This window comes from Ceratosolen solmsi, unplaced genomic scaffold, assembly GCF_000503995.2.
Source record: "Ceratosolen solmsi marchali unplaced genomic scaffold, CerSol_1.0 scaffold2, whole genome shotgun sequence".
Taxonomy (NCBI): domain Eukaryota; kingdom Metazoa; phylum Arthropoda; class Insecta; order Hymenoptera; family Agaonidae; genus Ceratosolen; species Ceratosolen solmsi.
In genome coordinates this window covers 874,783-888,675 of record NW_011948422.1, presented here as the reverse complement: position 1 = coordinate 888,675, position 13,893 = coordinate 874,783, and the positions used below count along the sequence as shown (strand labels likewise).

Here is a 13,893-nt window from a genome sequence, read left to right as displayed (position 1 = left end):
TCATCGCTAGATCGCGCGTTTTCAGCATTATATCGTAACAGGCACTTATTGTCCCCATAAGTGGTTCGAGTAATGTGAACACGAGGGAGTGAGGGCGGGGGCTAATGAGTCTGTTCCCTTCCGACATCGGCCGGCGCCGACCGCGAATCCCTCAATAATTGCGGCCAAATGAAAGAGCGGATCCGTAAATTCGAGAGGTCGGCTCTAATCGTACCTTCACGAGACCCTCGTCCGGCACGTACTGCGTCCTCTGGGATATAATGGTGGGCGGCGCCCTGATGTAGATATTGGCCGAGCCCGTGAGCTCGGGGAAGCCAGGGACGCGCGCGTGGCAGTAGTAGCGCCCTGCTGTCTCCGGTCGCACGAGTACGCTGATGTTCGAGGCCGTCGCGAGGATGCGCTCCGAGTCCTCGTGCGTCCAATATATCTCAGGTTGGGGGTTGCCGTCCACGTCACACTGCAGGATCTCCGCGGCCCCGTAGTGCGACTGCACCGACGTGGGCGGGTAGCGGAACCTCGGTCCATCTGAAGAAAAAAGGACTCTTGGCATTTTTCTCCTTGGAAGTTTGTTTGTGCGGCATTGGCTTCGATTGGAAGCCTTCGCCAGGGCCTTCTCAAAGGCTTTATTCACTTTTTCTCTTTTTCTTTTTCTTATCCGTCGCTTCCCCCTTACCATTTTCTCTCATTCTTTCGTTCATTCGTTCTTTATTCTTTTGTGTATTAGGGCCTGATTCCGCGGGGGCTGCACGATCGGCTTGTCAAAGGAATTTAACGAAAAGTCTTCGTTGCTTTATTTGTATCTCATGGCTTCTACCGTATCCGACAGCTTTATCAGCTTTGTCATCATTGAATATTTATTTTACTTTCAACCAATACATTCGCCAGCACTGTGAATACTTGTGAAAGTTTATCATTCCGGTTGAACAATATTACTACTAATCTATCAAAGTGCTATTTGATATCTACTACATGAATACAAAGTTTTGCCATTATTTTGAAATTAATATATTATTTATAAATGAAACACAAATCCCTATTTCGCTGTAAAACTCATAAATACCATCAACATTTTATTTAAATCAACAAATTAAATTAATTGAAAACATGTTTTTTTTTTTTTTTTTTTTTAAGTTATTGTCATAATAAATAGTTTTTATAGAGTATGTTTAACATATCCTTTAAGCATTTCTGGTTTGAAATAGCTTTTCACTTTAACCATTATCTTTTTAGTATTTTAATTTTGTGTATTGTGTAATTATGTGTATTAATTGTGTGTGTATATATATTATTGATTAATACCAGTTTCCAATATTTAAAATAATTAATGAAAAATATATTTACACTTAATTCAGCTTGGTTAGTTGATGTGCCTTATAATAATTAGATTATTTTTCTTATTACAAAAATTATTTCAATTATTTTTCTATTATTTCTAATATTCTAAAATTGATCTTTCAATCATGAAGACTCGGTAAATTTATATTTTGTTTTCATTTGATTATTTATATGCAATGCGCTGTGCAAGGCTCAACGTCATTACGCAATTTAGCACAACGGGCTCATTGAACTTAAACCAAAAGATTTTTTATAATATCAAGTATTTTAATTTTTGATAAATATACATGTCACTGTATTGTTGGAGTTCTGTTTTTTTTTTTTTTATTATTTTCTTTTAATTTTATTTTTAATAAACACTGTGATGCATTGTAAAGTTAAATTAAAGGAAGAAGTTCGAGAAAGATTTTGTTAAAATTTTTGTTTAATTATTTTTCGAGAGCCGTAACTGAAATGGAATAAACTTTATGAAATGCAATATCAAGAGAACTCGACGTAGAATATAAAGAAACTTTAAGATATTGTACTGAAAATTATTTATATTACGAAATATCGGAACGATAGTATTGAAACGATATTTAAGAAATATGATTATGATTGCACTATTAAATGATAAATTGTATATTAAATTGTTAAATCGAATATCTATACTACTAATAATATTTAAATAATAAAAACTATTTGTTCTTTTTTAATCTTTGAATATAGAGAAAATGTCATTTAAAATTGTGATGAATATACGAATATACGAATATATCATTATGAAATACACATACATCCTTATATAATGTAATGCTGAAAGTATGGTTTATATAAATAAAAATATGCATTAAAGGCTTCAACTAATTGAGTGTAATATATTTAAATTAAATTATTTTTTATGTAAAATTTTTTTTTTTTTTCAAATTTATTGAAGTGTAAATTTCGTTCACAAAATACTACATTAAGTACGGTAATTTTAGAATATGAATATTGAATTACTGAATGGAAACTTTATTAATATTGAGACAATTTAATTAATTGTTGAAATTAAAAATTGAAATTTTCTATCATAGAATGATGAATTGTTATAATAAAAATGAAAAAAGATTATTTCATTTGAAACGGTATAATTTCACAATAATTGATTTTTTTCATCTAATTTTCTTTGACATGACGATGAATATAACAATATTTATGTTGCTCAATTTTATTTAATGATAACTAATCTATTTCATTATTTTATTAGTTAGATTTAAATGAGTAATATTATCAATATAAAACTTATAAGGAATTTACGGCTATCGATAAAGTTACTATTGTTGTATTACAATGAATTTTCAATTAATAGATAAATTATGTGATATAAAAGTGCGACGAATAATTTACAAATGAGAAATAATTTATGAAAATATTTAGAAGTGTGTAAAATATTAATAAGTAAAAACAATGTATACAAAATATGTCATTAAAATAATCGGAATATTTAAGGCGGATTTTACATTTTGACAATAATTGACATAGGAAAATCTACATTGCAAGTATAGAAAATTAAAAATTAGATTATTGTGATAGATAAGCATTATAATGGGTCAGTTTCAGGTACATTAAATATTTACGACCATAATAATATTTACAGAGAATATTAAAAATTAGTGTAATGGTAAAATAGTAGGTTTAAATATAATATCAATACGAAATATCGAATAAAAATGAGATTCGAAAAACTAATTGTGTAATTTTGAGAGTTAAACAACGAAAAATATAATATCGAAATTACTAATATAAAAGTAAGTATAAAAAGATTATTAATCATACAATATACACGGCAATAAAGTCGAATAGCACGTACTTCTATGCGATGGTGAATTTTAATATAATATAATAGAAATATAGATACTTGGATATGTAAAATGGCGACTTCCAGGATCTTGCATGTTTAGTGTAAATGGAGGGCAGTTTTGATAAATTGTCATATGCTCAATTGTTAACAAATAGAATAAATATAATGTGATGCGATCGATAATACTTAGGTTATTTTAATAAGAATTTAGTCACGTTGAAATATTAATTTATATTAAAAAAAAAAAAACAAGAAATATACAAGTAATCATAAGGAATTACCAAATTAAATGATAAAATGAAACTTTTGTTCGCAAGTTTTTTCAGTATTTTATTAAAATATATTGTTATAGATTTTTTAGAAAATTGTTGCAAATAATTTGCACATAAATCAAATATATTACTAGTCATATATACAAAACTAAATCAGATTTTCTTCATACAATTGATAAATATATTTAATTAAATGTGTAATTATGCATAAATTATAAACTACACGATAAGCTTTGATGTCTTCTTAAATATTTATACATACGGAAGTGTCGTTCAAACAAAAGAGAAAAATATAAAATTAAATATTGTGCACTATTATTTTGATAGCTGACAATAAAATTTTCACGCATTAATATCATTAATATAAGAATAAACGATAGCAGATAATTATTATATATTGTATGGATTAAAAAGAATTATTTATAAAACTTTTTACATTCCTTATAATTACTCTTTATATATTTGTTTTAGATTTCTAAAAAAATAAAGCAATAAATAAAAGGTACTAAAATTACATTTGTAGATGAAATATTTGTAATAAAATATTATTTAGGTGAAATAATTATATTTTATTGAATGTTAATAACGGTAGTGAAATTATAAAATAATAAGTGCAAAATATGTATCTAAAGTTAAATTTAAAGAATTTAAATCGTGAAGAGTTTAAGAAGTTAAATTGAAAAGTAAAATTATTTTCGCAACAATGAGATGAAAGAAAATTTAATCATTCTTGGGATTATAATATGTATCTCCAATGAAAAATAAAGAAAACTAACGATCTTCATTTGACGAACTGATAATATTGTGATTCGTGTCGATTAAGTGTTTATTTACAAAGATATAGATATTAGCACTCGGGTTTGTTAAATTTATAAATTGTAAAAAAAAAACGATAATAACAACATGTAATGTGTACATTAGTAAGATTTTTTTATTAAAATTATTAGTTTTAAAGTTAAAAGTTTTATTCCATGTATGCATATTCAGAGGAGTGAAATTTTTTAAAAATAAAAGGTAATGAAAACCAATATCATAGAATGTGATCGTATATATATATATATATATATATATATATACGGGAACTACGACTTCGATAGGCTTTAATTAACGTCTTTGAGCCAATCTATGATTATTGGAATTCATTGTCCATTCACCCTCAGGCTAATTGTCGTATCGCATGTGCCCCCAGCATTTACCCTCATGTCAAAAACAAAGAGTGATGTATTGTTTTGCTGATTATTCCTTTTGTTTTCTTTCCCTCAATACTCACAGGTTACGTCCAGTGTTTTCGTCTCCTCGCTTTTGCCGACTTCGTTGTACACTTCACACTTGACGATTGCGTCATGATACTCGCGGGTCACATTGTGGATCACCATCTCAGTCATATGGTCGACAATGGCCGGATTATTGTTTATGTACCATCTAGTAAAAGAAGTTACGCAGAATAACATTATTCAGTGGTGAGTGGGTGGAGTTTAGGGAACAATCGGCTAAAATGTTTATGTGATCATTTGGCTTTTACGGTTGCATTCCTCAGCTAAACAATTACGTACATTCAAACTGATAATGTTATAGTGACTTATAGTATTAAATGTCATATAAAAACACCGGGTATGTAGCAAATAAAATACAGATATTAAGAATCTATATATATATATATATATATATATATATATATATATATATATATGGAAGGAGAGTGAGGTATGTACAAGCAGAAAAAGAATATAGCATATGAAAAGTAAAAAAAGGGCCGACCAATGACAGATTATTGAAGATTATGAATTTAGCATTAGCAAACAATAAATAATTTCATCAGAATATAAAGTCTCGTTTGAGCATGATTTTCTTTACTTTATCCTTCATAAATATCACCGTATGCCTTATAAATAAGTAATAATAAAAAAAAAAATTTTATTAAATCCAATGAAAATTAATATTTTACAATGCTTTATCGAAAATATTGCAAACCGTTGTTATTTGTTATTTGATAGATGAAAATTTTTATTCATTATATTATTAATTTCTATTGACAATGTCCTGTTAGTCAACAATTATTCCTGAATTTTACAAATTATAATTAGCTTTCACGTAAAGTCACCTACTTAAAATAAATATAGATAAATATTGTTGAAATATTCTTATCTCTTCGATCTTTTGTAAATTCTGACCAATTTACAAACGGTTACCTTTTTTTTTAATTTTATTTTTATCTTTTACCGAAAATCCATCAATAACTATCTTATTTCTTTAGTAATAAGTATTTATTTTATAATATTATTTGTATATTATCTTAAATAAAATAATTAACTTTTGAAAGTTCCTGTGCTTGTTATTATTCCTTTATTAATTTAAGTTGTCGAGAATAGTAATGAGAGTTTAGGTATATCGATTTCAACCTTATTCTCAACTCTTGTTGAAAAGTTGGATTTTCGTTTCTCAGTATTCCGTTCCTAATAAAATCAAATAAATTATCATTAATTTTTTAGCTTTTCAGACATATAATTTCTTTTCCCGTCTAATTTCAGTACATCAAGAATAATAATTTCGATTAGATTATCGGATGAGAACCTCTTTCATACTTTGCCCCAAAGAAACTATTCAATTTCAATATTAGCCATCGAATCGAATTCTACTAAAAATAAATTCCCTTGAGGTCATAATCGCTTGTTTCACCAGAAAATTCTTTAGTTTGTTTAAGCGTTGGGAATCGAGCGAAGTCCTTCATGGATAATCATTACGATTAAATTTCGAGCTTCTTTTACGTTAACACAGCATGGAGTGAGATAATATTAAAATAACCTTATATTTAGTTTACGTAAATAAATAATGTGAATTGTCTAGTAATGTTTATTTTATTCTCAGTCGTTTATTTCTACACATGCAACCTCGCTTATATAAAATAAATCGGTATATAAAAATGATAGATTAGAGAGAGAGAGAGAGAGAGAGAGAGAGAGAGAGAGAGAGAGAGAGAGGTTGCGAGCATTGGAATAGTAGAGAGAAAATATGAGAAATAAACGAATCTTAGGTTAATAGGCTAATAGGCTCTGGCATATTCCTAATGTGCATATAAAACATCGTATTTTCTAGTTTATTTGTAAGTATTTTGTAAATAACGGCACTAATGCCTATAGTTTTTACTTTTTCGTTCTCTACCTCATCCTTTCTTTGCGCTCTCATTCACAGATATCAGAGATTAGCAATCAGGATCAATACAAAACAAATACTGTATATAGCAAACAATTTAGTTTAATTTTCATAATGTCCTCTTGACAATAATTTATTGAAATTTCATGTACGCAGGAACCAGTTATATTTTTACTTTTTTTTTTTTATATTTTTCTTTGTATAGCCTTAAACTATCGTGGCAATACGTGAGGTTCTCGAAGGCATGAATGTTGGAAACTGTTGAGTCTCTCAGATTATCAATCAGAGCATTTATTTTACAACGAAATACTTTATGTGGAAAATTTTCTCGATTGCTTATTAATTTGTTATGGCTTCTTATTTATTTTTTATAGAAAAATTTTGCCATTTAACAGATAAATGTATAAATATTAAGATAAGCGGATAAATATTTAATGTTGGAAGTAATAAGCTAATAAACGTTGAAAATTATATGTGCTTAGAGATTTTGCAATCTTGAAGTTCCTAATATTTGTTAAAATATCGCATCTAATTGTCCTAAGTTAGATAGAAGACAAAAAAAATAAACTTTTTATTATATTTAATCGTTAAAAAAATGAAGAAGATTTCGTTTAGAATTACCGTATATTAAATATAATATATATACATTTATTGTATAAATGTCCATTTTTAGTTGAAATAAACTAGTGTGCGCTGATGAATCAATTCGATCGTATTCATATTTTATAAAAATATTTGTACAAGCTATTGAATTTTTTATATTATAACTAAAACAACTTTTACATGATTATATAAGATTTAAGGATATATATATATATATATATATATATATATATATATATCTTTATTATTAAGAGCCTCAGATGAAATAGTATGTAATAACGAAAATTGAAGAAAACAAAATTGAAAGGAATGAATATACAATGAAGTGAAAACAGTTCCCACAGCGCAAATAATTATAACTATTACTTTCTTGGATGTTCTTCACCAAACTTTATTCACTTCTTGAAAACAGGAAAGAATGATATTGGAGAGTATTAAAAGTATTGGTGGGAACAAGTAAAGAGCTACATTTAAAGGGAAAGTTCCTTTTTTATTAGAATAATGATTCCGTCTCATTCTTCTGCAATTGTACTGTGAAATTATTGGAATTATATTACGATATTGTTTGCCACTCTACTTCCACTCGGTCTTTTATATATTATTCGTGGACTGTTATTTACTGTTCAATACAAACAAACATTAATTTGCATAAAAGTAGTCGGAATTTAATTTTCAATTCGGAGTTCGTGGAGAAAATATGTGTGCTACTACAACATTAAATACAATAAATTAAACGACGACTTCATTAAGAAACAAGTGCTTCAAGATGAAAAGAATTCATGTATATATAAATGTAGTTCATGTTTGGAAAATAATATTGTATTGTTCTCCTTTCACATAACATTTTTTAAATTTTTATGTTAATTTGTATAAAATAACGATACTTAATTTGTTTCTCATAATTTATTTTACAAATTTTTCAGATACTCGATAGGTAAATTTTAATGAAATGTCATATGTTGGGCTACTACTTTTATAATAGATAATTTGGAATTTTTTAATTGTATTATGAAATGCTACATTTAATCAATGATTATACAAAGACATTTACTTATTTATATCAATAATTGCATGTTTAATCAAATTTAGCATGTTAATCTGGTTAAAAAGAAGGAATTTATTTGTATTAAGCTACAAAGCTCACTTAATTATAATGTTTGAATACCTACAAATTCAATTCTTTTTCAAAAATAGTGATCATTTTGCCAATTGATCGAGCACTTTTTTTTAATTAAAAACTCAACAAGCGTAGGCAAACGTATCGACAACTTTTTTTCTACTACCAATATAATTGCCCGCAATTCAGAAAAGCGATTCATTATTTTAAAATTAGCTTAAAATTAACAGTCAAAACATCTATTTGATATCACATAAAAATCAGCCGATACTCTGCGTCACTGACACGCTGAATTCGCAGAGACAAGCTTTGTCGCACATGTGCTAATAAGTATGCGCACGCGCGTGTCAATGCACACGGTTGCAAGCAGTAGGATGCGCTTACACTTGTTTAAATAAATTTAGCGTTACTTACTTGTACTTCATGTCAGGTGGATTGGCCTCGGCACGACACTTGAATCGAAGTTCCGATCCTTCGCGTATCCGTTCGTTTTGCGAAAGCCCCCGGTAAATCTTCAGCGAAACCTTCGGCGCGTAACGGACCTGGACAGGAATACAAAGTAGTTTAAAAAGTGCCTTGGTACCGTGAAGCTCGCTGGAACGAAAGAGCAAAGAGCGCGCACACACGTAGAGACAGAGAGACAGAGAGAGAGAGAGAGAGAGAGAGAGAGAGAGAACGCGAGGTGATTGGGGAGGGGGAACAAAAGGAGAACGGCGGAAAGACATCAAGATCGAGAGAAGATAGAGTGCACGGAAAGAGATAGAAAATCTCCCCCGTAAACGTATGTATACCGATACACACTATGTTCGTTAGCGCCAAAGTTCGCTATTTTCGTGTATGCTCACAACTCTGTTTGGCAGGCTCCGAGCGTGTAGCACTTTCTTCCCCTTCCCCTGTTTGTCACGCCCATCATTGTCCCCGTGCTTTTTCTCTTTCTTTCTCTCTCTCTCTCTCTCTCTCTTACTCTCGGTCTTTTTTTTCAAACCAAACGAACTGAAAAAGAGAGAACTGAACGAATGGCTACGTGGCCCCGCGATACACGTAAAGAGGTGGTGTGTATATATTGGGAGATGGGTCATCTTGAGAATTGGGATGACGGAACGAAATATTCTTGTCGACTTAGATGGGAGAATATACGACTCTGTGTGGAGAGAAATAATTAACTGACGTGACTAGCTCAAATCTTATTTGAGTTTTTATCGCGCTTATTGCGCTTTATTTTTTATTAGCGCAAAGGCTTTCTTTCCCGATCAATTTTTTAAACTATGGACGGAGCTATACAACTGCATTTGAGCCTTTAATAATTAAAATGCTTTAGGAATGGCGAAGGTTAAGCATTTGCTAAATAAACTCGAAATACGAGAAATTTCCATGCAAGTTTAAAGGATAGTTTTAATAATTTTATTGTTTTACGGTCGATTATGTAAGCCATTATAAAAGAAAAGAGGAGAAAATTAAAGGTACAGCCGTGCTACCATTTTGTATGCACAGAAGTTATTCAACTTTCTTTTTAAACTTTCTTTACTCGAAATTTTTCAATAGACTCGAAATAATTTCAATATAGCTATGACTTTTAATCGAGCACATTTTTAGACACTTCTTGAAATTATTTTATCTTTTTTGCTTTTGGATCAGCCGAATGCGCAATTGTGACTCTCATTCTTTTAAAGATCCCGACAATGTAGATTTCACTGCCGAATATAACTCCGTATATTTTTAACGAGAGTGCAAAGTTCAATAGGTTTTCCATTTGCTTTTTCCTTTCTTCGCCATCTCTCTCCTGCCCGTTCGCTTTGATTTGCTTTCGTTCGTTTGCTGCACGCGACTTTTCATAGGGGATTTACTTTTTACGCGCGCGTGCGCCTGTCGAATTTGACAGGTTTCAATACTGTGTCTATGTATGCGCTCATTAATAGACTGAGAGTCTCTTTTGCAGATAGCCAAATCCTTAATTGATTGTGCGATGACTGAATCGAGATTGTTTGCAATTGATTTGTGTTGGCACAACGATATAATAATTCGCATTGCTGCATAACTCGTTGTATTGTCTATTAAATGATTATACGGAAAAGACGATTAATCACTGGATAATTAGCCAGTATATTGTATAGCTCTATTATTTTTTATAAAAAATTTTTCTTATAACGGATTTTTCGGACTTTATAATCTAATTAAATTTAATTAATAATTTCACATTGTGTGGAAAGGATCAATTTCGTTTTAAAAGTTCCAAGTGTGCTTAAACCGATATGCTTATATCGTTCATTAATCGCTATATAATTAAACGAAATGACGATTATTTCTAAAACTATGAGCTACTCAAAATTATTTGAAATTAATAACCAATTTAACTTATTAAGGAAGTTAATCCCCTCTCTCTCTCTCTGTCTCTCTCTCTCTCGCTCTCTCTCTCTCTCTCTCTATCTATCAATCTATCTATCAATCAATCTATCTATCTATCTATCTCTCTCTTTATCAAATGTTATATTTCATAGATTGGCGATGTTTCTTTTCCCCTACAGGCACACGCTAATAATATCTATAAGCGATATATTAGAAATAGAAGTAAGTAGTCAGAAATCGAGAGATCGTTGTCACAAAAGTAAAGTCCAATAAATGTTATTGTGAAATTACGTCACCAATGGACCTGACACAGTCCCACTACAAAATAAGTCGAATTTTACAATCGTACGAAATTTCATGTACCACTGAATCTTTGACTTTCATCATTCGACTTTTTTCGTATGAGAAGCACAATAGTGGTTAGAGCCACACCGCGGCCATCAATACGCGCGACCGCTTATGTGCGCCATGAAAACTTACTTCGACACGCAGCTTTGCGCTCTGTGGTACGCTATTAGCGAGATTCTGACTTTGACAAGTGAATGTGGTGTTATCATGTTCCTTGCGTGGCGTCACAGTGAGGATCGATTTGACGGTGTAAAGCGGTCCGTCCTCGTACGGTATGCTTTGCGTCTCAATGCCTGTATTTAATACTGAGCCCAGGCCGTCAATCCACGTGATCTGAAACCATAGAAAACGTATTGAGTGCCAGGATAATAAGATAATTGTAGTTTGTTAAGCCGATGTAGCATGAAAAAGGTATAGGTATTTTTGTCATAGGAATTTTTTTTAATTTTATTGTTGTTGATCGAAGGAAGGATCAGGCAAATAATAATGTGTTACAGCTGTGAATTTAGTTTCATGCGACGAAATTTGAACGTTACATGTTCATTTCAGAGAAATTCGGAAAACTGGACTGAGTACGGTTAGAGTTGGTGAAATTCACTTTTATTTTCAAGTCTGACCAAATTCGGTTAATACCACGTCTCGTCGCAGTAGATGTATATTAATAATATAATAGAAGGAAAAATATTTTTGCCACTCTTTAAATAGATGTCACGTCCGTTTAATTATTTGTTTCAGTCATATTCTCTCAGCATATGACAAATAGATTATTGAGTAGTAGAAAATATTTTGAAAGTATGATAAGTCGTGCTGAATCAACGTGAATTTAATGAAGAGTTAAAATAAATAAAATTTTATAAACACATTTGTGTGGAGTATAGGATAACAGTTTTTTTGTTATAATCGAAATGTAATTGGTTATGGAGATTATGATACTAGCATTATAAATTTTGAAATATAATATTGTGTAAATTGGGATGTTTAAAATTAAAAAAAAAATTTTATTTTAAATAATTACGTTAACGATTCTTTCATTTGTAGTACAAAATTCAATTATTAAAATGAGCTCCTAATTTCCTATATTGTTTTGTTCACTAAAATTGAAAGTCTGAATGAAATATTTGGTCAAAAATGAAAATGAATTCATGTAAATTGTTTCCCTTTTCCAGAATACTTTTATCTTAATATTATCTTATAATATATTTTTATTTAATAACCTAATAATCTATTTTATCTTTAGTTAGTTGTACTGCTTCTAAGTTGCTTTTTGGTTAAATTTTATATTTAATAAAAATGATTTATATAAACGGCTATCGTATATTATACTACAATATACCTAGAAAAACATAGCTTTATGGCAACAAGAATCTCTTAAGGTCGGTGAAAACTTTTTCGATATAATTATCTCATAAATTTGTGGAACGTAAAAAAATATCGCTCTTTTCTGATAAAGATTCACAGAAGTGAGCTACGTTTTATTTTGAATCTTGAAGAAAACAAGATTTTCTTTACATTAACAAATCAATAGTATGGTGAAAACTTTTGAAGAAAAATATTTTTACGTTGCAACAATTTTCTTCGCCCTCCCCGCATTACTCGAGCAACATAATTCTCATCGCTATGTCGAATTAATTTCAAACAGTCGTCGAAAATTAGAGAAAATTATAATAAATTCGTTACAGTGGCTTGCAATAATAATTGGAAATTGTAATAATAGGATATTTGCTCCTTGCTCACAAAAGTCTGAAAAAAGTTCCCGCGGCTCGCAATTTGTACTCCTTTTCACATTTCCATTCGTAATTCAAAATTTCCATCGTAAGCATCTTCAAAAATTCGCACATATTCTCCGAATACCTAACTAATAAATTTGCATAAGTTTCAATTTCGGCTTTTTGCAACGGAGCTCCACGACAGTCAACAAAACAGCCGAGCTTCCTCATATTAAACGACGCGCCGAAGTGAGCGACACATTGCATATCGCCGCTCTTACCTAATTCATCGGCTTCGTTGCGGAGGAATTGCGATTACACGTATATTCGTTGCAATTAAATATCACGTGAGATGGGATAATTCTTTGGACTTGGATTGGATTCGTCTCGTTGGGAAAACGGGGAAAGAAGCGCGAGTACAGAATGGCGAAATACAGCTGCAGTTGCAGTTGAAGTCAGTGAAGCGAAATCGCTTTCGAGATCATCGAGGCGGCAGGGACTTGGATTATTCAGGTTCTGGGCGAATTACCTTGGTTTAACCGAAGGCGCATCATCGCGGTAATGACCATGTTGCCCACACACGATGTTCGGATATTAAAGTTCGGATTGGCGGCTTCGGCGGAGAGTAAGTGGCGTTGCCGCGAGCCATGGCAATAAATTTCGTTCGTCTCGATAGTCGCTCTTGTGAGAAAACTGTTGCCAATAGTTTATTCGGTTCGGTGCTGATGTGGGGTTAATGTTTTTGTGTTCGCATGAAGCTATTTAAGCTTTTTAACAGTAACGGACTTTTGGCACAGATATTTGGAGCGGATGCGCAGAGATCGATCGCTATTAAATATTCATTGGCTTTTTCTTTATCTCGCTTGTAATGTACGATTCATCGATTAAGTGCTCGATTATTATTTAATTGCTGTACTTTCGAGCAGTGTTGTTAGACTAAAGCTTATTCTTTCTTTTTTTCATTGCCAAGAGTCTTTTTCCGTATGAAAATTGAAACATTGTATTTGTTTTTTATTAAGAAAATTATTATTTCCCTGGCCTGCATTGATTATTGATCTTTGAGATCTGGGAAGTTGAAGATCGATTCTTAGGCACTGACGATTGACATTAAATTGACATAATTTGACGTTTCAGCAGCACCGTCGACTCGTTTACACACACGCGCGCGCGCACGCACGCACATTTTTTTATGCGTTT

The 13,893-nt window shown here is 31.0% G+C and overlaps 2 protein-coding genes across 2 annotated transcripts in view; both read right to left on the bottom strand.

The window, feature by feature from the left end:
* Positions 1–99: 99 nt before the first annotated feature.
* Positions 100–880, bottom strand: LOC105361742 (irregular chiasm C-roughest protein-like). Its single transcript, XM_011498996.1, has 2 exons — positions 761–880; positions 100–728 (listed from the first exon to the last, which is right to left on the bottom strand). Exon 2 carries the CDS (start codon positions 674–676, stop codon positions 152–154), a length of 525 nt encoding a protein of 174 aa, XP_011497298.1. The 5' UTR covers positions 677–728; positions 761–880; the 3' UTR covers positions 100–151.
* Positions 881–4,585: 3,705 nt separating this feature from the next.
* The window catches only part of LOC105361989 (irregular chiasm C-roughest protein-like), a 47,503-nt gene continuing 38,195 nt past the window's right edge, over positions 4,586–13,893 (bottom strand). The window contains exons 3-5 of the mRNA XM_011499315.1: positions 11,123–11,323; positions 8,714–8,841; positions 4,586–4,851 (exon numbers count right to left, since the gene is read on the bottom strand). Coding sequence (XP_011497617.1) covers positions 4,689–4,851; positions 8,714–8,841; positions 11,123–11,323 — 492 coding nt within the window. The 3' untranslated portion in view covers positions 4,586–4,688. The remainder of the gene's footprint in view (positions 4,852–8,713; positions 8,842–11,122; positions 11,324–13,893) is intronic.

What these genes read in the sequence shown, in the direction of transcription:
- LOC105361742 (XM_011498996.1), bottom strand. Translation starts at nt 676, where the DNA reads ATGGTAAGGGGGAAGCGACGGATAAGAAAAAGAAAAAGAGAAAAAGTG.